Source organism: Astatotilapia calliptera, chromosome 11, assembly GCF_964374335.1.
Source record: "Astatotilapia calliptera chromosome 11, fAstCal68.1, whole genome shotgun sequence".
NCBI lineage: Eukaryota > Metazoa > Chordata > Actinopteri > Cichliformes > Cichlidae > Astatotilapia > Astatotilapia calliptera.
This window is the reverse complement of record NC_137432.1, coordinates 13,180,907-13,203,900: the sequence shown is the minus strand read 5'-3', so window position 1 is coordinate 13,203,900 and position 22,994 is coordinate 13,180,907. Positions and strand designations below refer to the sequence as shown.

Genomic DNA, 22,994 nt, shown 5'->3' with positions numbered 1-22,994 from the left:
TTGACACAAATTGAGAGGAATGCACTATAAATATCACCGAGTGTGACCAATAACCAACTTCTGTGGAGAACTTGGCTCTCCTGCTACATTACTCGCGGTAGGAACATGTATATGATAAATCACTGAGGTTTACCAAGGAAAATAAACGAGTCATTAAAACGGGAAGACAAAGGGGAAAAAATGCTGATCATGTTTGGTGTAGAAAAGGCTATTATCTGTGCTTTAAAGTGACAACAATGCACTATCTACAGCAGTCTGCGCTGGTGGTTATTATCAGTTGAGAAGTCATTAGAGGTAAATTCTTCTGTGGTCAAAGTTTGCTTATGGTACTGGCCATTATTACTGGGACGCTCTCCATTTTCACAGGCAAGCTGTGAATGCCCATATGCCTGCAGTATTTTTGTATCTGTGCATTAGCTTCAACTATAAAGATAATCTTAAATATTTTCTTAAGTTACCATCTTTACTGAGGAGATTTCCCAACAGAATCATAAAGTCAGCGGGACGAATCATCAAATTCCTTTTAGCTACATCATACAGATTTGCTGCAAATCAGACCTGATAAGTTTGTTATATTTTGTATGGTATGAAATCATTTTAAATATACTGCCTAGCAGTTTAGTATACATACAGCATGGCTGCACTGCTGTCTGTTTAAAAAAATATATAACTGCAATTTATCAACTTCAACTCAGCACTTTCTCTTGAAATACAGTTCAGCAAAACTCCAGGAGGTGCAATGAATCAGCAAAGCAAGTCTTTTCTTAATAGTTGAACTTTCTTTAGCCAGACAGGATTAAGATGCATGGCCCTGCTTTCTATAACAACACATATGAATCTCCTAAATTCAATGCTTGAGAATGCTAGTTCATGCGTCTGCAGGGATGCAACTTTGAATGTGGCCTCTGCATAATGATTACCTTAAAGCATTGATAATTCATCAAGGAAAGAGTGTGGCTGTGGAAAGAGCGAGAAAAACTTTGACTAGTCTCTCTCAGTCTTCCATCAACACACATATACATACACAGGAACACACAGGCGCATTAAATATGCTGAGCTTGGTTTGGCCTGGGGCCATTTCTTTTATATATCCATAAAACAGTACATTATTTCCCCGCAGCCTAAAGCTCATGACTGATGTGCATGTCACCTGGTTGGCCTGTATTGTCAACCCTCCAAAGTGCCATCTGCATACAGTCTTACGATGCCTTTTTTGAAATGACAAGAATCATTTTTCAGATCTGGAACCGAATTTGCATCTTTGCTTGCTGTCATATCAAAAATGGGTAAACCGCTGCAAACAAGGGGGCAGAAGCTTGCAATGCATCATTTTCACTGGGGGTCTAAAGGATAGGGAAACACATTTTCCAGGAGAAGATCCATCCCTAAATCCAAGGATTTTTTTCCTCAGCTAACAGTATTTCCAGTAATGGCTTTAGTCAGACATCCCTGGATGGGCTGGATTCTAATCACTTCTTTTACTCGATATCTATTGTGTCAGATATTGGAAGTGAGAAAACCCTGTTGGCTTTTTTTTTTTTTTTTTTTAGGGAAAAGAGCAAACAAGAACTTATCTGTCTCCAGGCCTCCATGTAGCAGCACATGTCAGGTCTGGAGAAGCAGTGCCTGCCTTATTACAGACTTGATCCCACAGTGCTCTGGCTGCGTGACTGAAGACGGTGACTCTCACCTCTGCACTCTCACGCACTGAGCATTTCTGGATCCTCCACATCCAACAAGTATCTTTCACTGATCCACTTGTCTGTCTCATTTCATTTGTATGATCCACTATAACGGCTTGCTAGGTGCAAACATTAAATAAAGAAAAGACAGAAAAATAAACTAGCAGACTGTCTCTGGACATCACAACCATTCAGCCTAAATCACTCCAGTCAGTTTGATTAGATGTCTATAAGCAATAAATTGAGGGAGCCACAGTGGCAATCCATTGGGAATCATCTGCTGAGGTTGTGGCTTCAGTCTCATTTAAAAAAAAATGATATCATACAAGGGGCCTGGAGAGCAACAGCAGCAGATGGCTGTAGTTGTGTTAACCTCAAGGCCCTGTCAGAGAAATTAATATTCACTTGCTAATTATTTTGATCTCAAATTGAGAGCCGTCGCCCCCCTCTCACTCCCTCTTTGCTGTCAAAATGAATATGCACATACCCACCATTAGCCCTCACCAGCAAGGTTGAGTGTTGGAAACAAAAAATAATAAAAAAAAGAGACAGAGTAATTCATCCAGAGACAAGGACGTCAATGCATCTGCCCACACGCAATAAAAAATGGGCAAAAGACTTTGTGCAACAAGCATAATGTCAATGCAATTTGAATAATTCAGTCCTTGAAGAATTTGCGGATCATATAGAGAGACATTGATTTTTACAGGCGGGAACGTGAATAAAGAGGATGTAATAAAAAGCCTATCAAAAACAGCAAAGCTCACAGCAGCAATCAAAACCAGTGTTGGCTCCTGTGGTCTGATCATGTGTGGGTACAGAAGAAGCCCCCATAGCTTATTAGTTGTGAATATAATACTGAAGACTCAGCTGAACAATGCTTTCAGTTGACTCTCTGCATGCAGTCTTCCTTTTGTGTTATACAGCAGAAAAGAGACAGATGTTTGAATTTTTAAAAGGAGCTAGATCATTTTCTGCATTTGTAATCACACGAACAGAATATATCCTTCACACTGCACCTGGATACGTCCTGTATGGTTACAGAAACATCTGTGCTGCTGTTGTTGATCAGGAGCGGTATCAGCAATATTACACGTTTCCTCCTCTGCAGCCAAGTTCTGCGGTGATCCTGGGACGCCTCCCAAAGGAAGGCGAGAAGGACGCAGTTTCATCTTCAAGTCAGAGGTCACGTTTAGCTGCAGTGCCCCCTACGTGCTGGTCGGGTCAACAACTCGCATGTGCCAGGAAGACGGGACCTGGAGCGGATCTCAGCCCCGATGTATAGGTGAGGAAACAAAACTCGCTGATTCACCTAAACACAGAAAATCTCAGTGTTTGAAAACAGTTTTGGAGTTTTCCACTGTAATTACATTTTTCATTCCTAATTATATTACAGCAAACAAATGCACAAAAACATAAAGAACAAAAGGGCTGAAGGTGAATGAGAATCAGGTTGCCATCTGGTGTAAAACTAAATCAAAGTATAAAAATCATTTATGTGCCTCTTTATTTTCATCTGATGTTAGCTGCTAAGGAAATATTTGAAAATGCATAAAATAAAGTGCTTTTTTGTAATTTAAAGAAAATTGAAAACCAAGAAATGCATTTTATTTCCAGTCATGTTACTGCGCCACATCAGTAATGAAACTCCAGAGAGAAATCTTTTTTTTTCACTGTCACATTCTAATTTTTCCAGAGCCCACGAGAACCACGTGTGAAAACCCGGGGACACCTGAGCATGGCTTCATGAATTACTCAACAGGCTTTAAGGTGAACCGAGCAAAGATTGCAATGAATGCATTTCATAAAAATGGCTGTAGGCACTTTAATTCTGGGGTGATTGTGTGTGTGTGTGTGTGTGTGTGTGTGTGTGTGTGTGTGTGTGTGTGTGTGTGTGTGTGTGTGTGTGTGTGTGTGTGTGTGTGTGTGTGTGTGTGTTTTGTTTAAGAATTTATGGTATAAAGGTGTTTGAAATATTAGAATTTCCACATTTTCCACTATATCTAACAGGTATACAGCTGTGAACACAAAGCACCCAATCAAAGTAGCACTCACTGTAACTCTGATGTGTTAATCACCCTTCGTTTTCTTCTAAATGTGCAATATCCAGTGGATTTTTGTAGGTACAGTTATCATGTATTCCTTTGGATGATGTTATGTGGGTGCAAGGATGTAGCAGAGAAGTGCGTGCATATAATTCCCCTTAAACTAACTGGATTTTTCAACCCCCTGGAATGTCCGTGGGGAGATGTGAGGGAGGAAAAAAATGCATCTTAAAAAAATAAATAAATAAGTAACTGGTGGTATGACCATTGATCTGTGCTCAGTGAGATGAGATGCTTTCAGTCTGTGTGTTTCGCTTTATTTTTGCCCTCCCTATTGCTTTTAGAGTGTCACTTACAAGTGCAATTTCTCCACGACATTCAGCTGAATGTGTGATATGTAATTTATCCCATATGAAAGCATTGGGAGCTTATTTAGATAAGTGCTTGTAATGGCTGTAGTCTTGCATTTTTCTGCATTACTGAACATTTTTACCAATATCCTGAGACTACCGAATGAGAAAATTCACTGTTGATGATGTCTTTAAAGAGTCGACTGGGATGGTAGCAGGAAATAAAAGTCATTTATTAGCAGAACAGAAAGCAGTTGAATATTTTAACCAGAAAGTCATCTTCCTCACTCTTTAATGTCTGTGCATCAGTTGCAAACACAAACATGGGCCATCGCCTCTGGGAATAGCCTCCATCTGCCTCTACACGCTACAGATAATCATTAAAAAAGTGAAAAAAAAACTTTGGTGTGCACTGTGTTTTTTCCAGGCTCTTTAGTTTGATGCTAGGAGCCTATTGGCATTTGCATCATTGTATTGACTTTTTTCACTTTGTGTGCGGTCTGTTGGTGGCCAGGTGGGCAGCAGAGTCGACTTCCAGTGCCAGCAGGGACACATACTGCAGGGCTCCACCACAAGGCTCTGTTTGCCAGATCTCACCTGGACTGGCACCCAGCCAGCCTGCATCTGTAAGTGCTTGTTCCTTATGCTCTAACTATATCTTAACATCACTCGTTGTTGTTTTTCACTACTCCTTCTGGCATCTTGTCGCTGCTTATCCGCATTGCCGACTGCTCCAGACGCTCTGTTTTTGCTTTTCCTCAACACCCGTAGCACCCATCCTCGCACTGTCGATACCTCCCCTCAGCAACTTTTCACATTCGCTCAATCCTGCCATAACCTCTGGCCTCCCAGTAGATTGCAGCTTGCCCCTCAATCAACCTGCCATCATCCTGAGACTGTACTGAACACTGTGATCACTGTCCTTCTGTTTAAACTCCCCGAAAAGTCGACCGACACCAAACTATGGCCGTGTAGTTTAGCCCATTCACTTTGCCAAGATAAGTGGTTTTCTAAAATGTGATGTAGTCCAGTATCCTAGTAAAACCCTTTCAGCTACAGTGGGTTTTTTTACTGGAACATTTCTTATAATAAACTCCATTTTATTAAGCACCCACAATGTAAACACTTCAGCTGTGTGATGATAATGTGCTTCAGATGATATTTCGTAATCTTGATTTCATAACTACAAAAATATACGGCATCCGTTCAAATCCCAGAGACATTTACGCTGAGGAAGCAAGCTGAGGCATTGTAATACCTGCCCCGCGTCCTCTGCCTTCCTTGCAGCCCTGTGTGTCTGTGCATCTGCTGTAGTGGGAGAAGAAGGAGTTTAAGACGAATAGTGAAACCTTGAATATGTGCCTGCTGTGTTTTTGTTGTTCATACACTCAGCTAAAAACAAATCAGGTAAACCTGACAGAAGCTGTTTCAATAGAAACTTGATGCCACTGTACTAAATTAAAATTTCATGTTAAAGGTTCATTATATTCAGAGCATGATGATTTAATTGAAATTTGATGTTTTATATGTTTTATTAAAAATAAAATCTCACACTTTAGAGGTCTTTCTAGGTTCAGGTCAACTCATTATCAGTCCAGTACTTGTACCTGACCAGTTTTAGAGGATTTTATAATGCTACTTTACACTGACTGGTGAATAATTCAAGCATGGAAAAAGGCACCTAATTCCTAAAGGCACACCGGACTGAAAATCAGGTCTCATGGAGTGATCGATTCATATTATAAAGTTTTGATTCGAATTGATTCAAATTGTCATCAATATGCACGGGACAGGTCAGGAGAGAGGTGCAAAAGTGCACATAAAACACAGTGGAGGTTCTGTCGTGGTTTGGAGATGAATTTCAGCCAGTTGTGTTCAGAATCTTGTCAAAATTGCTGGAAATATGAACGTGGAAAAGTACGGTCAGATTTTCATCGTGTAATATCGTCTGGAAAGAGTCCGATTGATAACAGCTTCATTTTTTAGCAAGACCCCAAACATACTGTCAATGCAGCAAAAGCTTCCCTAGATAGAAAAACACACACTGGAAAACTACCAGTCATGAATTGGCCTCCCCAGAGCCCGGACCTCAACAATATTGAAGCAGTGTGGGATCATTTTGACAGAACAAAAGGCAGCCAACATCAAAAGGAGAGCTTTGAATGTCCTTCAGGAAGAAATATTCGTGAAGACTGCTTGAAGAAATGACACCAATGCTGCGTAAGAGTTCAGGCTGTGTTGAAGAATAAATGTGGTACCAAATACTGACTTTCAGGCTCGTTAGAACTGTACAAACTCTGGTGTTGCTTTATATACTGTATTTTCATGTATGTTTGCACATGTTTGCATATGCATATTCAATAAATACCTGCACGTATTTCCCATTATGAACCTGTCAAAATATAAAGAAGAGACATTTACGCAGTACTGTATATAAAGTCAGTTGTTGTGCAGAGATTCTTTTTCAAATTAAGATTTTTTTTAAATTAAGATTGTTCTCAAAACTTCAGCTGAAAGCAGAAAAGACTACAAAAAACATACCTGTCTACACTTGACAGCTCCTCAGCCCTTCCTGCTCCACCTCTATCTTCAAACTGCTGACCCTGTCATCCTGCTCGCTATAGAATAATTCAGGATGTTGCACCTCCCCTGACTCCTTAATGGCATTTATTGCGAGCATTGTGATGGATACCCAAAAATAGAGCAGCAGTCAGAGCAGATTTAAATCAATATTATTATAAATTATAAAACTCATATGTAAAAATGTGATTTTTAACTAAAAGACTGACATCGTATTGCCGGAGGTGTGGGAGCAGCTGTGTTTGGTGAGGATTAATATCTATATGCAGTTAAATGATTGCTACAGAGTGAAACACATATAGTCTGTATTGCACCGCTTTGTGAGTCTTCAAAAAAGTCGAGATGACTCTGCTGCTAACAAAGGAAAATATTATAACACGAAAATAAAATAGAAAACAAATCACTAGACGAGAAGATTAATTTGAAGTCCCTTTCACTTTGTTAAACACTAGTTCTCTTCATTATTTTCTGAGGAAGCCTAATGCGTAACAATATATTCTTAATTTATATCCGTGCTTAATTTAAAGCTCTTCGTCATCTTTTATCTGCCACGAGACGGACAGCAGAAGCCGAGGACACGATTCAGTCAATTGTTAGGCAAATTTATGCTACATAACTCATTAAAATTTGTGTTTACCTGCTTTGTTTTTAAATATGGTAATTAAGGTTTCAGCCTTAATTGATTAATAATGGATTAATGACTTCCACCATACCTGACAAAACAAGAAATGTTAATGCCTCAACCTAGTCTTAAACTTTAGTAAATCTCTACATTTCTCTAAAGACAGTTTATATTTTTATACTGAAAGAGTGAAAAATAAAATATAAGCCATGTTTATGCCTACTGGATATTGATTTGATTTGCTTCCTGAATATTCCCGCCGTGCACATTACTGCAGTGATTAGTCCTCAAGAAGGTGCGAGCAACCTTTTTGAATATTGTGTACCAACAGAACATCCCACCAGCCACAATTACTTGAATGGGCATAAAATAATATATTAAAAAAAACAATGTTTTAAGGCTTTTGCTTTATTTTCTTGACTTGGGCTGTTCAGCAGGTGCAGTTTCATTGCAGGGTGTGCCTACTGTGGTTGCAACTTTTCAGGAGCTGCTCTCTGGCCTTGTTCCATCACCTGTAGTGGCTTGAAAAATGTATTGATTTTACCCCTGACCTCCTCTTGTCATTGTTAGCTGGAATTGAAAACACAGTCTTAGAATACAGAATTTATGTTTGGCAGTCACCGCTATCTTTTACCCTACAGTTTAAGGAAAGACCCTCAAAATAAATGACTGAGAAACATTCTTAGCCTAACGCTACATTAACATTGGTCATTTAAATACTCTAATCGTCAGTAGGTTAGCTTGCCATAAAACTTTGTGGCACATTAGCTTATTAACTGGCAGGCAGCATCACATCCATCAGATATCATGCATTCATGCCACACTGTTTTCCTAATATTTTTTATTGAAAGACTTCTCTAAATCTGAAGGTCATGCATATAAATTTTTTTGTGCAAGTAGAATCTCTTTTCACTATGGCACAGTTCACACTGGCGCAGGCTTCTTGTGAATAGAAAACTCGAGATGTGTTTTTTATAAGTCACAGTAGCTCTAACCCACACCTCCAATCAAGCTTCATTGATTGAACCTCAGGTTTGTTAACTAGATTCCAATTAGCTTCTGCTGTTGTCATTAGCCCAGAGGTAAATGATGTATTCAGGAGGGACCTGAACAATAACTTGTGTGCTGTGCTGTTAGTTAAACTTGCTTGTGTTGGTTCATAATTGTAACTCCTAGCATTAGGACTGAGCAGCCTGAATGTTTTTTGCAATAGCATGTGTCATTAAATAGTGCATGTGGTTGCTATGAATGGGAGATCCAAAAAAAATGATTTTGGTTTAATAAAACTGCAAATCATTGTCCAGTAAATTAATGACAGCCAAGTAATTTTTTATGCGTTCATGCCTGGAGATGGTTACACAGGCCCAGTGGGGTGTCTGGCCCAAAAAAACATTGTGGATAAACAGTGGTTATTAGAGGTGGGAATCACCATACATCCCACGATACGATATTATCACAATACTTAATGCACGATACGATATTATTGCGATTTTTTTTTTTAAATATCTGCGATATTCAGATTCTGTACATAAAGGTAAACTTTATCAGTATTCATTTTATCTAATATCAAAGTCTCGCACTCAGTCTTTCTCTCATTTCAGTCAGTTTTATTGTTGACAAACTGAATGGTTTGTATTACAGTCTAGTCCAACTTAACTGAATGCAACCATCTGGTACAATTATAGCTATTCTGAACTATGCAATTTATGAAAACCATGCAGCCCCTTCAGCAACTGAAGAATTTGAAAGTAAATTAAAACAAAATATAATTTTACATTAAATAAAAAAGTTTTAAACTTAATTAAAATAAAACATGTCTTAAATTAAAATAAGTAAACTGTCATGTTTATTGCTGCCAAAAAAAAGTTAAACACATTTGGACAGTGAAGGAATGTCAGGATTCTTGCTCAGAAAAAGGAGCTGATCAACGTGCTCTGAAGTCAGAGCACAAAAACTTTTTTTGTAACAAAATATCGATTTCTGCTGTCCCTGTATCGATACATTATTAGCAAACAAAATATCACGATACTACACAGTATCGATTTTTTCCCCCACCCCTAGTGGTTATGTATATGTATTTCAGTGTGAGTGCTTTTGTGTGGATCCAACACTCTGTTGTGACCTTCGGTCAAAACACAGTCATAAATCCTCTAAAATACCTTTCTCTATGATTAAATGGTCCTCTGTTACTGTGAAGCCACTTAATGGATTTAAAAGTGAAGCCAACCAATCTTATACAGCTGGCAAAAGAAAAAACTTGGAGGGATTATCAACACATTTAATGCAAGTGATGCAATGGACGCAAGTCAGAATTTAATATTCCTGGCTCTTACTCTTGTTATCTCTATCAGATTATATTGTTATATAACAATATTATTATTCATTCTCTAATATATAAAAAACTTGAATAAATCGAAAAACTGAAAGACCTGTATGTATGTCTACAGATTAATGAGATTGCTTGTAATAAATAAAGTTGTGTGTTACAAGAAAAGAACATTGTAACAGATTAAAAGTTAACTTTATGCTATCGACCGTGGCCTGCTGTTACTAAAGCTGGCTGACCTTCTTGTCCCTTACAGAAATCCATCAGCATGGCTGTCTCTCTGTGTCTGCCTCTATCTACCTCTGCCTCTCAGTCTGTATCCCTAGCCCCATAGCTAAGAGATAGCAGCGTTGAATGAAGAACATTGCATGTTGTCGTGTGACACAAAAACTGTTCTTTGAGGCTCCTTGTAATCTCAGAAGTAAAGCCCACTGTGCCGTTTGAAGTGTAAATAAACTGTCAGCTGAATCTGATGAGGAACATGATATGTGTTTGGTACAATTCACAGGCCTTGTAAGTGCCTTTAGTATTCATGGTCTACAAACTGTGCACCACACTGGACATATGCTGACAGTCATTTTAAAGGAGTTACTTAGACTTGTCCTCAGGCAGTAGGGAGGGAATATAGCTTTATGTTTCTAGCTTTAATATCTACAACCCGTTGAAAGAGGTAGTTTTGGTTTTTCTTTCTCTTTTTTTTTGCACTGTGTAAATAAAAACCACCTCATTAAAAAAGTTCTGTGTGGCACACACGGTTGATTTAAACAGTTTTTTCTAATGCATGCTAAATTGTTACATCCAGTTATAAGTATATGATGCATTAGATGAGCTTTCTGCTAAATTTCAACACAACCTTTACCTTCACGGGCCTCTTTAACTTCCTAGAAAATGGACACTGTGCTTGCAGACATGCACACTCACCCACATATATAATACTACTTGAACATTTCTCAAACACCAGCAGCAGTAATATCCAGAAAGAGGAATTTCCAGCAGTCTGCTCGTCTTTCATAAAGCCCAAACTGGGTTTCATCCTGGCATCCCTTCCACACCCTATTGCCACTAATGTCATTAAGACGCCATGAAGAACTGATTTGGTACTGTGACTCACTTGCAGCTGTCTCCCATTTGACAGCTGGCAACATATTCTTTCACTCACAAACTGCAAAATTATTTCGCTGTTTTCACATTATGGTCGATGCCTCAGAGGCTGAATGCTCAGTTTTTTTTTTGGTTTGTAGGGTGATTTGCATAAACTTTTGTTTTGTAGGGAGAGACTGTTGAAGTGAAAATTTAAGCTAAGTGTAATCAGTGTATTCAGATATTTAATTCAGACTAAATAAGACACTGGTGTTTTGGCAACACAACAATAACAGTGTTTGCCCCCAGTTTGTTATTCGTCTAAATGCTATCCTAAATTTCTCCCTGCTTTGTTTTACTTTTTGGAAACAGAAGACAGGAGACAAAACACATTTCAACACTTTTGTGGATGGGAGATTTCACTTTCTGAATTTTATTCTTTCCAAATAAAACATGACAAACTATTTAGTGGTTGGTCATTCGTTGTCATGGAGCTCTCACACTTTTTTCCTCAGTGTAGTCAGCCCAGGCTGCACCGTACATGCACGCTCTCATGCTGTACGCTCTCACAAGGTTTAAAACAACGTTTGCTTCAGCACTTTTCTTTCCCACAAGGACACCAGTGAGCTTAGACCAGCTCGGTCCTGCCCTTGAACATTTTCGATTATTTCAAGATATACACAAACACCTCCAAATGTTTTGGGGGGTTTTCAGCTGCTAGCTGAATTACAATGAGTTCACCTAGACCTTGTGTTGCACTGCTATAGCATTTAAACGCAGGCATTCCTTATTGCTTGCAATCTGTGACCGGTAGCTGACACAGTTAAGGTTTGGATATAATTTGGCTCCCGCTCACGTTGGAGGAAAATTCAGTGTAAAGTTAAGCAGTGCATATCCTAACCCACAAGATTGTATTCATATTAGAACATAAACATAAACATATTAAAGTATCAGCATGCTTCCTAATAGCTGCCTGCACTCAATTAAATTGTAAGATATGCGTACTTCCCTTTTTACCCCCACCCACCCCCTGTATCTTCTTCTTCCTCCCCCTAGTGAGAGCTTAATTATCTTTTCTCTATCTGTACATCTTTCTGAGGTGTGTGTGTGTGTGTGTGTGTGTGTGTGTGTGTGTGTGTGTGTGTGTGTGTGGTGCACGACTCTATTTGTATGCATGTCTGGGATTGTGATGTGAATGTGTGTGTACTAACACATTGCTCCTCTGCTTGATATCCAGCTCACTCCTGCAAGCAGCCGCGGAGCCCAGCCAACGCTGACGTCATGGGTCTAGACCTGCCTTCGTACGGCTACACCCTGGTGTACACCTGTCAGCCAGGTTATTTCCTCTCCGGAGGTTCAGAGCACCGTGTCTGCCGCTCCGACGGCAGCTGGACTGGCAAGGTGCCCGTGTGCAGAGGTATGTGGCTGGCAAAGGTCTGCGGGGGGCAAATGATTGAAAAAGTGGTAAGAAGGGAAAGAGTTGGAGTTAAAGATAAATCATCCAAAACAATAACGAGGTGCGTTCTGTGAGCCTATCGTATAACTGCCAGCAAGTTTCTCAAAGTTTCATCAATGTTAGCGTTAGAGCATAGCCACCACAGGTTTTAGCAAAAGAGGGAAAAGTACAATGCAGGCAGTATGTTACAGCTGAGTGCTATTTGTTTTGGAAACATCCTCCAGCTGTTAGACCCTGCTGCGTATCACAATATCTTTGTGACAGATATATTTATGTTCTTTTCAGCCGGTTCCAAATCGCATGAGAAAACTGTCAAACATATACTGGGAACACCAAGCCCTAAAATAAACGGTGAGTATTGAACTGTACGAGCTTTCCATTTAATACATGCAGAAGTCGACAATCCTGTACTGCATCTGCCGTTTGATAGGCTCGGCATTAACTGCTGCACAGAAACATTTTGTTTCTTAAACAGCAGGAAAAAATCATCTCCGTACAACCAACGCTCGCCCTTTTTCATTGTATGCACTCTGCATAGTGTGAGCAATGTTTATCTTCATCAGATCACATAAATAATAATTATGTATTGCCTCTTGCACAAAACCTAGTGTTGTAGCGTAGTATTGCAGGTTATAGGTTCCGCCGTAGAGGAGAATTATTAAAATGATGAAAATTATTGGTGTAGAGCGTGGTGCATATTTGTCCGTGGCTATATTACAAATACAGCAGGTTTCCTTTTTCCATTTCAATATATGCCTCTTTCAGAGTCATTTAGAGCAAATAATTACTGCAAAACAAGATTTAAATCCAATTTGTTCCAGGCAAAATTAACAGGTCATAATAGGGAGCTATATTCGCATAATATACGTACGACGCGTTTCATCTGTAATAGAAAATGGTGCAGCATGGTAATTACTTGTAAAACTGTACCACAATACATGCATGTAAATTTATGCTGTAATTATGATGAAAATATACTAAAGTCTCTGAATTTGCCTTGAGCATCGAAGAGCACTGTAACGCATTAAAGAAAAAATTTTAAATGTGTTCGTTTAGAATATGCTAATAGAAATTGTAATTAATTGGTGATGCATATGTGGTTCAAACATGAAGCTTTCCAACATGAAGCTTCCTCCCGGAATGAAATCTGTATTTTTACTGCCAGGTTCTTTCCAGACCTTTAGGACAGCCTTCATCCTTGCCAAATGGACTGGTACTTATTTAGTACTTTTCTATTCTTACTGAGCACTAAAGCTCTTTACTATTATGTTTTTCTGTCAGCTTCAACTGTACTTGAACTGTTATTCAGCAGATTCTGATATGCTAACATAATGTAAGATTGTTAACATGGTATCTGTATTGTAGGCACCATCACTGTGTCCATGTTAGATATAAGCACGTAGCATATACCAACATATCACTGTAAAACTAAAGAGGCTGCTTCAAATGTTGTCAGTAAAGCCTGCACATATCAAGGCTGTATCATCAAGGCTTGTGTTATCAATACTAAATACTTTGGCTAGGTAAGCTGTTCATATTTACTCAGGAAGCCTAAATTGAAATTTTAAAAAATAAGTAGAGTGCATTAAGACATTTAAACACAGAAGAAAATCTGTCCAGGGGTCTGTGCAAAACACAAAAAAGAGGTTTCTGTTTTATTTTTTAGCATTTTCAATTCTCATCTTTACACAAATTAAGTGACCACCATTGACCCAAGCTACCAAGTCCCACTTCTTCAGTAATTACTAGGTTATTATTCAGACCAAGATTAATGTTTTTTCCTGCTATTAACTACAAAGCGTCACCTTTCTGCGTTCTTGCAGGCTAGAAGAAGTTTTTCCACTGCATAATATTAAAAGTTTCTGCCGATTTCACAGAGCAAGCCTACAGTTATCACTTTAAAATTGTATTTAATTATCACTGGCTGAGATTGTCAAAGCATATAAGGAACTTGATATTCAAATTGAATGACGAGATTGTTATCAGCTGTCTGTTATGTTGATTCCACGCCGTTTCTAATTACCCTTTTGCAGCGTTGGAGTCGGCTTGAATTACAACCATGATGTTGACTTGATGTTTAAAATATACGTGTTTGAACCAGTAGTTCCCCAGGAGTTAATTTGATGTAATTTTTTTTAATGACAAAATGTTTTGACATTACTTAGCGAGGTTTCATTTTCCCACAGTTCCCGATGACGTCTTTGCACCTGATTTCATCTGGAAGGGTTCATATGACTACAAGGGCCAAAAGCAGCCAATGACTTTAACAGTCGCCAGCTTTAATGCCACAACGGGAAAAGTCAATGTAACTTTAAGAGACAGTAGCATGGAGTTTCTGCTCTCTGGTGAGTCATCAATAAATCATCTGTCTTCTACATCCTCCCCCCTAACCGCCCCTCAACAAATCTGTGTGTCACTTCCATTTATTTTGAGGATGCCTCATGTCAATCAGTCAATCACCAAATGATCTCATGCATGAGAGTGGAAATTAACTATTGGCACTAAAGACGGATGTATCAGTCTGCAGCGAGTGACTGACTAACTGCCCACTCAAGAGTCACTCGTCTCCTCCCCTCCTCCCCCAGCTGTTTCTTCTTTTCTCACCTCTTCTTTTCTTCTCCGGCTTTTCTTCATTTTCCCCGCTCGCTTCTCTCTGCTTTTATCATTCTGCCACACTCATTGCCTCATCTCTTTACTCGCATCATTTCTCTTCTTGTCCTTACCTTGTAGGAGTCTACAAACGCCAGGAGGCACGGCTAATGCTCCTGCTGTACCAGATGAGAGCAGTGGCCCACAGCTCCTTGAGCAGGATTACTGATGAGACCTGGGCAATGGACGGATTTGTGAGTGTAAACAGGAATTTGAATCACACGGGAAGTAATCTTTGGAGAACAAAAAGCAGGCGCTGCAGCTGTAATTTATTTTATTAAGTCTGTCAGACAGATAGAATGACGAGAGAAATGGGCTATAACTAGTTGGAAGCCAAAAATAAGCCTCCCCTGGACTTAATGAAACCGCTGTGTCCTTATTGTTTGCTGTGATCCTACTTAAGAGCGCCAAGAGAAAAAAATCATAACATATGAGAAAAGAATGTGCTCACAAGCAGAATAGTAATTTCTCGGCTTACTGTGTGTTCCCGCTGGTGCATGTTTACACTGGCTCAACCTCAGATGCATCAGGCGCGGTGTACAAACCATTTCGCTGCACCTACATTGACAATTTGCTGAATAAGCTCAGACGTACATCTGAGATCTAAGGGACCCGGAACAACTGCAGAATCATTTTGGTTGTTAAATTTGAAGTTCTTTTTCTAAAATAAACTTCAAGGTCCACTTAATAACAGCCACTGACAGGCAACTGCACACCGCCGAGCTATTGATAGCATAGCTCACAGCTTCTGCAGAAGAGTTTCGGAGAAACAAGGGTGTTATTTTTGAATGTAGCACGACAGAATCTGTCGGCTGTCGTGCTAAATACGGTATAGCAGAGGTTTTTGATGATGCGTAGAACAGATGTGTCACAGATTTTATTTATGCAGATGAAACAAAGCACTGTTTTTCAAGACCTCCGTTATGCATTTCTGCCAGGTTTCAGCTGAGCCTGAGGGCGGTAGCTATGTGTTCCAAGGCTTCATACAGAGTAAAGACTACGGACAGTTTGGGCTACAGCGACTTGGTATGCATTTTTTTCCCCTTCCAATACAGTAATCCTCATTGCCATCTGTCACACATCCATCTAATCATTTTCCATTTTTAATAACATGTTGTGTATGATTAATTTGCATGAATTTTCAAACTTTACTGTGGAATATCTGTGTAGGTTCTCAGTCATCCAGGTCATGGTAGTCTTAAGAGCTTGTTTAAGTTTTTTGAAAATGTTTCACCTCAAAATCAAGAGTCTAATTCAGTCCCAGGTATTTAAACCTTAGCGGGGGGTTGTTGCTTGTCACTTTCCTTCGTGACAGGCTAAATTTGTCTCGATATCTGAGCTGAAGAGGTTGGAGAAGGACACTTAACTCCAGCACACATGCACCAAAGACACTTTTAAAGGCATTCATGTAAAGTATTATTTAAAAAAAACTCAACTACTACCTGAGATACTATATGAATAATATGGCTGTTATACTATTATACTGGCAGCATTCATACACTTAAAGTGCCTTACTCCTCGTACCTGCTTTCAGCCACCTCTTACCTCAACCATACAGCGAGCAGCAGATTATCCACTCCACCATCATTGCCCTTCACTTGTGTGTGCTCTACATTAACGCTGCCATCATCATATGATGGTCTCCAGGAGATTATAGCAGTCACAGTGATCATCATCAGTATGATCATTATGGATATCATCTGGCTGCTGTGTCTCCAACTCCAGCTTTATGATTTTCATCATCGTCGTCATTACCACCAACAGATATGTATCATTCTGGTTTTTTGTCTCTCTATTTTGTTCTTTGCATTTTTTTTTCTAATGCATATCCTGCATACAGTCTCTGTTTTTCATTTCCTCTGGTTAAATGTTGCGTTTGCCATGTCGCAGGTTTGAGCGTGAGAGAGAACGTTACGCTCACCGACCCTGAAACCAACGGCTCCACCAACAGCAGTTCTGTCGCTGTCGCCATCCTCGTGCCTTTCTTTGCTCTCATCTTTGCAGGCCTCGGTTTCTATCTCTACAAGCAGCGGTACGTAGTGGACCCTGGTTTCTGCCACACTAGCTGCTGTAGTGGACATCTCTTTGGTTCCCACATGTGAAAGAATGTAGAGTCTGTGTTCCCAGGTTGAGCTTTAGTAATTTACTACACACTTGATGTCAAAGTTATAGACTCCCAGATATTTCTAGATGTCTTCACATTTGCAGCCAGTAGTGGATGGTACACAGCGGCCCACTTCCAGAGTCTGCTTTATCGCAGTAAAGTTCCTCACTCAATACAGTAACTTACTTGTGAGAGACTTCAAAGCTTGATGCAATATTAGTCAACGTATTACCATCTAAAGTGTATTACACAGCAGCATGCTTTAGGTTTTTTAATGAGAATGGCTTTCATACAAAGCGTAATTTGCTATATGTTCACACGTGTAAGTAATGCACAGGGTGTGTATTGTGTGCAGATGGAAGGATTTCCCCTTAATTTAAACGGAATAGCTCTCAGAGCATAGCATGCACATTTTGCACTCATGCAAATTTTGCACTCATTATGTTACCTACCAGAGAAATGGCACAGGGCACCTCTGACTGCTCTTTTCAACAGTAATTACAATTCAGTCTCATTTACCAGCTACAGCAGTCCGGACCAAGATAATGGAAAAGTGTTTATATGATTGGAAGGATGGTAGATAATTGGCTTACTATGTCTAACTAATATGCACCCTTCCATCCTTTTTTTTTTTTCTCCCCAGGAAAACAGATAAAGCGCAGTACACAGGATGCTCTGTCCACGAGAACAACAATGGACAGGCCACTTTTGAGAATCCCATGTATAACACGAACACGAAAGCTGCTGAGGGGAAAGTTGTCCGCTTTGACCCCAATCTCAACACCATCTGCACCATGGTTTGATGTCTATTGAGTATCAGAAAAAGGACCGGAGAAAACGACCTCTCCGGGTTTGTTTCACGTGACTATATATAGACATATTTATATATTTCCCAGTTTCTAAAGTCACCGAATTGCTCAGAAACATAAAGCACACTTTCAGCAACACTTTAAGGTGGTTGCGATCGATCGTATACACAAAGTAAAAGATGAAAGAGTGAGGACGAGTAGGTACCGCACCTATTCAGATTTTCCCCTAGTCTGGTGAAGAGAAGTGTTTTTTTGCACTCTGTGAGTGTTGGCTTTATAAATAAAAGAGCCTGCGGCATATAGATAAAATAGAGTATTTTATACTCTGTAGTATAAATATAGAGGGGTTATTTCGTAATACCAAATGAAAAATTTAATGTTTTCTGTTACAACAAAAAAGAAAAAGAAAAAACTAAACAAAAAAACAAAACAGCCCCGATCTACGCTGTTTTGTTTGCTTTCGTCTTAGTCTTACATCATCCTGATGAGAATTATTTTTCTGTCATGGAGGTGAGGAGCCTCTCAACTGTGAGTTGATCAATCTAATCTGTTTTCTGTTTTCCAAGCAGCGGGGTGTGTAAGCGCAGATGAAGTGGTAGAAGAGAAACAGGCTCTCTTTGAATAGCGTCGATGCTGAAGTCTGTTCAAAGTTATATGGTCAATTATACCTCTTAATTGGGTAGTACCTCCTACTGAGGAAATGTATGGCCAGGGATTTAATTACTGAGGTGCAGCACACTTTTCCGAGTGCCACTGGCAAGGCTTAGGCTTCTGACGACAACAGAGTGCATTTTCTTCACCAGAGATATATTTAGCATTAGTATTTATTGATGTTTGCAATGAATTTGTTTTTGACTGAAATGTTCGCACAGTTTGACAAGGCCAACCGTTCTGTACTTGTCAGTGAATCGGTGATTTTGGGACTTATTAAACTGGTAGCTAGGTTTTCCACTGATGGTTTTTGCCTCTCAGAAAAACTTTGTGCCCCAAATGAGCCAAATCTGGAGTGAAGTAACCCCCGGCCTTGAGCCTGTATATATCAAGAATTTCAAAGTAGGAGTTGCTTGCCTAATTAGTTCAGGTTTTCTTAAAAAACAAGGTCAAGAATAACTACACTGCACAGAACATACAACTGGCCAGGTTTCCCAGAAGTTCATTTAAGCCTGGAAGTCAGTAAATTCCGCAATGATATGTGAGTGGGCAGCCTGAGCCTTTTATTATGTTAATCAATATTTTGACAGCCTTATGTTAGAGTAACTCTTAAAAACAAAATAAGCGCAACTACCCCATCATCTCTAATTTTCAGAGCGGTGTGTGTTCTACAATTCTTTTGGGAAACCGTGCCTTAGTCAGTATATTCTTTATTCATACTCCTACTCTAAGACACTTGATGAATACACGGCCTTGGCCTGTTTTATTAACACTGAAACAATTTGTTTTTGAAACCATCAGCTTCTGCCAACAAATGTACAGTATACACAAGAATTTGCACACTTAAACATGAACCACCATTCATTTTAAACTCCCATCCAAGACCAGTTATGTTTTAAATATTTTAAAAAAAGTATAGAATTTGACACTGTCATCACATTTCTACATCATTGCAGTGCCTTGAATACTGTATGGGCATGTGTTTTTTAAGAAAGACATTACATATATTGTATTAGTAAAACTGCACACTGGTGTAATTTATCTGCACAGTTTGCAATGATTTAGCAGAGTGATGTCAGAGGGTTTATCTGTGACGAGGCATCAAAAAGCAGCTCATAGTTTCATAACTGTGCATGTTGGCAAAAAGTGATCCAGTATAGCAATTGCTGCTATAGTACTTTGTACCACTACGTTGACTCCTGTCATTGCTATTCCATTTTGTACATTTATACAGTTTTGATACTTGATGGCATTCTTTGGCAAGATGTCTTGTGTTATCGATATGTACTATATTTTGCAAGTTTCACATTTCTTATGGATGAAAAAAAAATAATAAATGCATCTGGTCAAAACAGTATACGGTCAGTCTTACACCCAGAGACTCCGGAGTAGAGTAGAATGCTTTTAAATGTACCACACAGTTGTTATCCCGTTCAAAAACCTGTGAATAAGAACATGTACATATAACAAAACTTTTGTAAAGAGATATATTTTTTATGCAATTAAAGCATTTGTAAGTTATTGAATATGTTGTGTAAAATTTCACATGTAAATGTCATGTAAGATCAAAAAAATTTGTATTTTTTCTTTATCAGCAATGTATAAATCGTTAATTTATATATAAAATATAAAATAATGAACATGTGTTGATGATTCTTATTTCTGATTTGCTTGGTTCTGTTAAACTGCAGTTTATTTGCTTTGTAAAGAAAGTTTTAATAAGCACACTTCCTGATTCAATAGGAAGTAAGGAGGTAAGTAACAGCCAGGTGTTGCTAGTCAAATACACTTGATGAATTGGTTACCTGGAAGTGTGAGCACCTCTATAAAAGCGCAAACTTTGGTAATTTGTTGGACTGGAGCATTCAGGTTTGTGTATTAAAACAATGCCAGGAGTGGATTTCATCTTTCATCAGACCATGCAATGCTCAGAAAAACTGCAAAACACCCAAGAGCTAGATCTCAAACCCCACCTGCTTCAGTTACTGTGTTAAATTTCAAAGTTCATGACAGTAGAATTGGAAATAAACTGAAGTATGGCTTGTGTTGAAGTTTGTTTAGGAGACAGCCTCTTCTCTCTTAACATGGCATGAGAGCTTAGATTTGTGAGGTTGCCTCTGAACGAACAGGACTCCTAGAATAATGTTTCTTTGACTGATGAGACCACAGCAGAGATGTTTGGCGATAATGCTAAGCACCATTGATGAAAAGCAAACACCATATCATCAAGACGTTGTCTTGGGCTTGTTTTGCAGCCACAGGACCTGAGCAGCTTGCAGTCATTGAGTCAGCCATGAACTCCTCTGTATATCAAAGTATTGTACAGTCAAATGTGAAGCTTGGTGAAACGAGGTCATACAACAGAACAATGATCTCAAGCACAACAACAAATCTCCAAGAGAAAAAGAAAAGAATGAAGGTGTTTCAGTGCCTCAGTCAAAGTTCAGACCTCAGCCCAGTCGAAATACTATGAGAGAAACTGAGAACGGAGGCAGCATTATAAAGAAACTTCGGACAAAATTCCTTCACAGTGATGTGAGCGACTGATAAAGTCATACAGAAAACAGTTACGTGGTTCTACGTGCTGTTGAATCATTGGGTGTACTTAGTTTGAGGACTGCATAGAGTAGATAGATCAGGGGTGTCGAACTCCAGGCCTTGATGGCCGCTGTCCTGCAGGTTTTAGATCTCACCCTGGGTCAACACACATGAATCACATGATTAGTTCATTACCAGGCCTCTGGAGAACTTCAAGATATGTTGAGGAGGTCAGCTGTGATGTATCAAGGACACATCTAAAACGCGCAGGACACCGGCCTCGAGGCCTGGAGTTTGACACCTGTGCTCTAGAGCTTTGAAGTCTGCCATGTGTCAGTGTGATCAATAAATGCAGTCTTACACTTTCAAACAGTGCTTAAAATAAAAAAATGAAAAAAACCTGCTGGATTTTAAAGGTCTCTTTGTCTCTACTGATCCAAATCTTTTTTGTGTGTTGCTTCTTACAAATTTCCTCTGGAATGGGCACAAAAATGAAAATGCATTTCAGTGTACTTGGCTTTGCATACAAAATGTATAACAGGTGTTCTTTGTTCTTTATTTATTTTTAATTTTTTTTCACAATTCTTTGGATTTCAGCAATTTGGATGATTGACCATTTATGCACAATAGAGAGAGCGCAAGTTCTACAAAATGCATGTGAAAATTGAGGCATTTGAGAGAAACAAACCCTGTTCCCCTACAAAGAACTCAATTTACCATGCATGAAAAAGTGTGTGCATTTGTCAACAAGACTACATTTCTAGAAAACAGCGGAAAATAGTGTCTGTGAAGTCTTTTAAGGAAGACAAATTGAACAAATTACAATAACAAAACAAACTATACGAAGGAGAAATTCATTAGTGTCCTACTGATACTGATACTACTGGGAAGAGAGGAGATAACTGTGGTATCACAGTAGAGGTGATCAGCAAGGGAGCGAGGCAGAGATCACAGAATACTCGATAAGGAATGTATGAAGAAGCCTCATAACAATCAACCCGCAAGCACATGAGTGACATGAATTGGTTTGATTTCATCCCGAGGTTAAGCATGCACTTTAATATTTAAGCCTGGGATTTGTGTATGGATTAGAAATATTTGCCAGAAGGATTTTACATTGAAGTTCCACTGAAGCATCATCAAGCAGGCTTTGCCATAGGGGTGATGATGTAAAGTAAGCCGTGCATAGTCGAGGATGTCAGAAAGACTCATGGTGTTTGCTAGGTGTGCGTGTGAAGACCTTTTAAACACTGACGTGACTCTTCTGTTTGTTCTTAGAACAGCATTGGCAGTGTCAGCTTTCTGCTGCAGTTTGTACCACGCCATGCTTATAAATGCACAATTAAGATCTGAAGACTTTGCAAGTTAGTGCAGCAAGCTGATTTCTCTGTCCTGATTATGATATGAGGCATTGGTAGTCTTGGGGCGTGGGCCTGTGACTGGTAAAGAAAATCAGTTTGCAGAGGTGCATGCCCGGGTACAATGATGGGATGTTCCTGCCTCCCTTTGATGTTCAGATACCCTGCGGTGCTCCTCCACTTTCATCAAGGGCTCACCAACATTCCCAGCCAGCTATATTGACACTTTACGTCATAGATGGAAATTTTTATACATCGCTCCAGATTTCCCAACAGGAACTCGTCTGATATGAGTGCCCACTGTTGAGGGAATCGCTTCTTTGCCTGCATCGGATAACAGATTACATTTACAGAGTGAAGCAGAAGCCAGGAAAGTTGCTGGTTTACTGATATGTGAAACTTTTGGCTTTAATGGCCTGAACCGTGAGGTGACTAACCATCCCCTTTCTTGGTATACATTTCTTTTTTTTAAAGAAGTAAATGAACCATTTTAAACCAAGTTAGATAATGTCCTCAGGTGTGTGGACTGCTCGTGATACAAATGGGAAGCTGCTGACAGTAAAATATTAGTGAGAGATGCACTCAAACGCAGATAAAGCTAATGAAAATTTTATTTCTTAGCTTCTATAGGCTTTTTTTCCGTCATTTGTAAGGTTTTTCTATTTTTCCCCACCATGTCTTCCACCAAGAATCAAACCTGAAACACTTCTTTATTTGGAAGATATTTAAGGGACACAAATTCCT

The 22,994-nt window shown here is 39.2% G+C and overlaps 1 protein-coding gene across 1 annotated transcript in view; it reads left to right on the top strand.

The window, feature by feature from the left end:
* The window catches only part of LOC113032123 (CUB and sushi domain-containing protein 3-like), a 167,926-nt gene extending 147,932 nt beyond the window's left edge, over positions 1–19,994 (top strand). Inside the window, exons 57-66 of the mRNA XM_026184798.2 lie at positions 2,794–2,967; positions 3,379–3,452; positions 4,592–4,703; positions 11,923–12,102; positions 12,427–12,492; positions 14,328–14,486; positions 14,872–14,984; positions 15,729–15,816; positions 16,681–16,822; positions 17,538–19,994. Of these exons, the coding sequence (XP_026040583.2) occupies positions 2,794–2,967; positions 3,379–3,452; positions 4,592–4,703; positions 11,923–12,102; positions 12,427–12,492; positions 14,328–14,486; positions 14,872–14,984; positions 15,729–15,816; positions 16,681–16,822; positions 17,538–17,697 (1,268 nt within the window). The 3' untranslated portion in view covers positions 17,698–19,994. The remainder of the gene's footprint in view (positions 1–2,793; positions 2,968–3,378; positions 3,453–4,591; positions 4,704–11,922; positions 12,103–12,426; positions 12,493–14,327; positions 14,487–14,871; positions 14,985–15,728; positions 15,817–16,680; positions 16,823–17,537) is intronic.
* Positions 19,995–22,994: the final 3,000 nt, after the last annotated feature.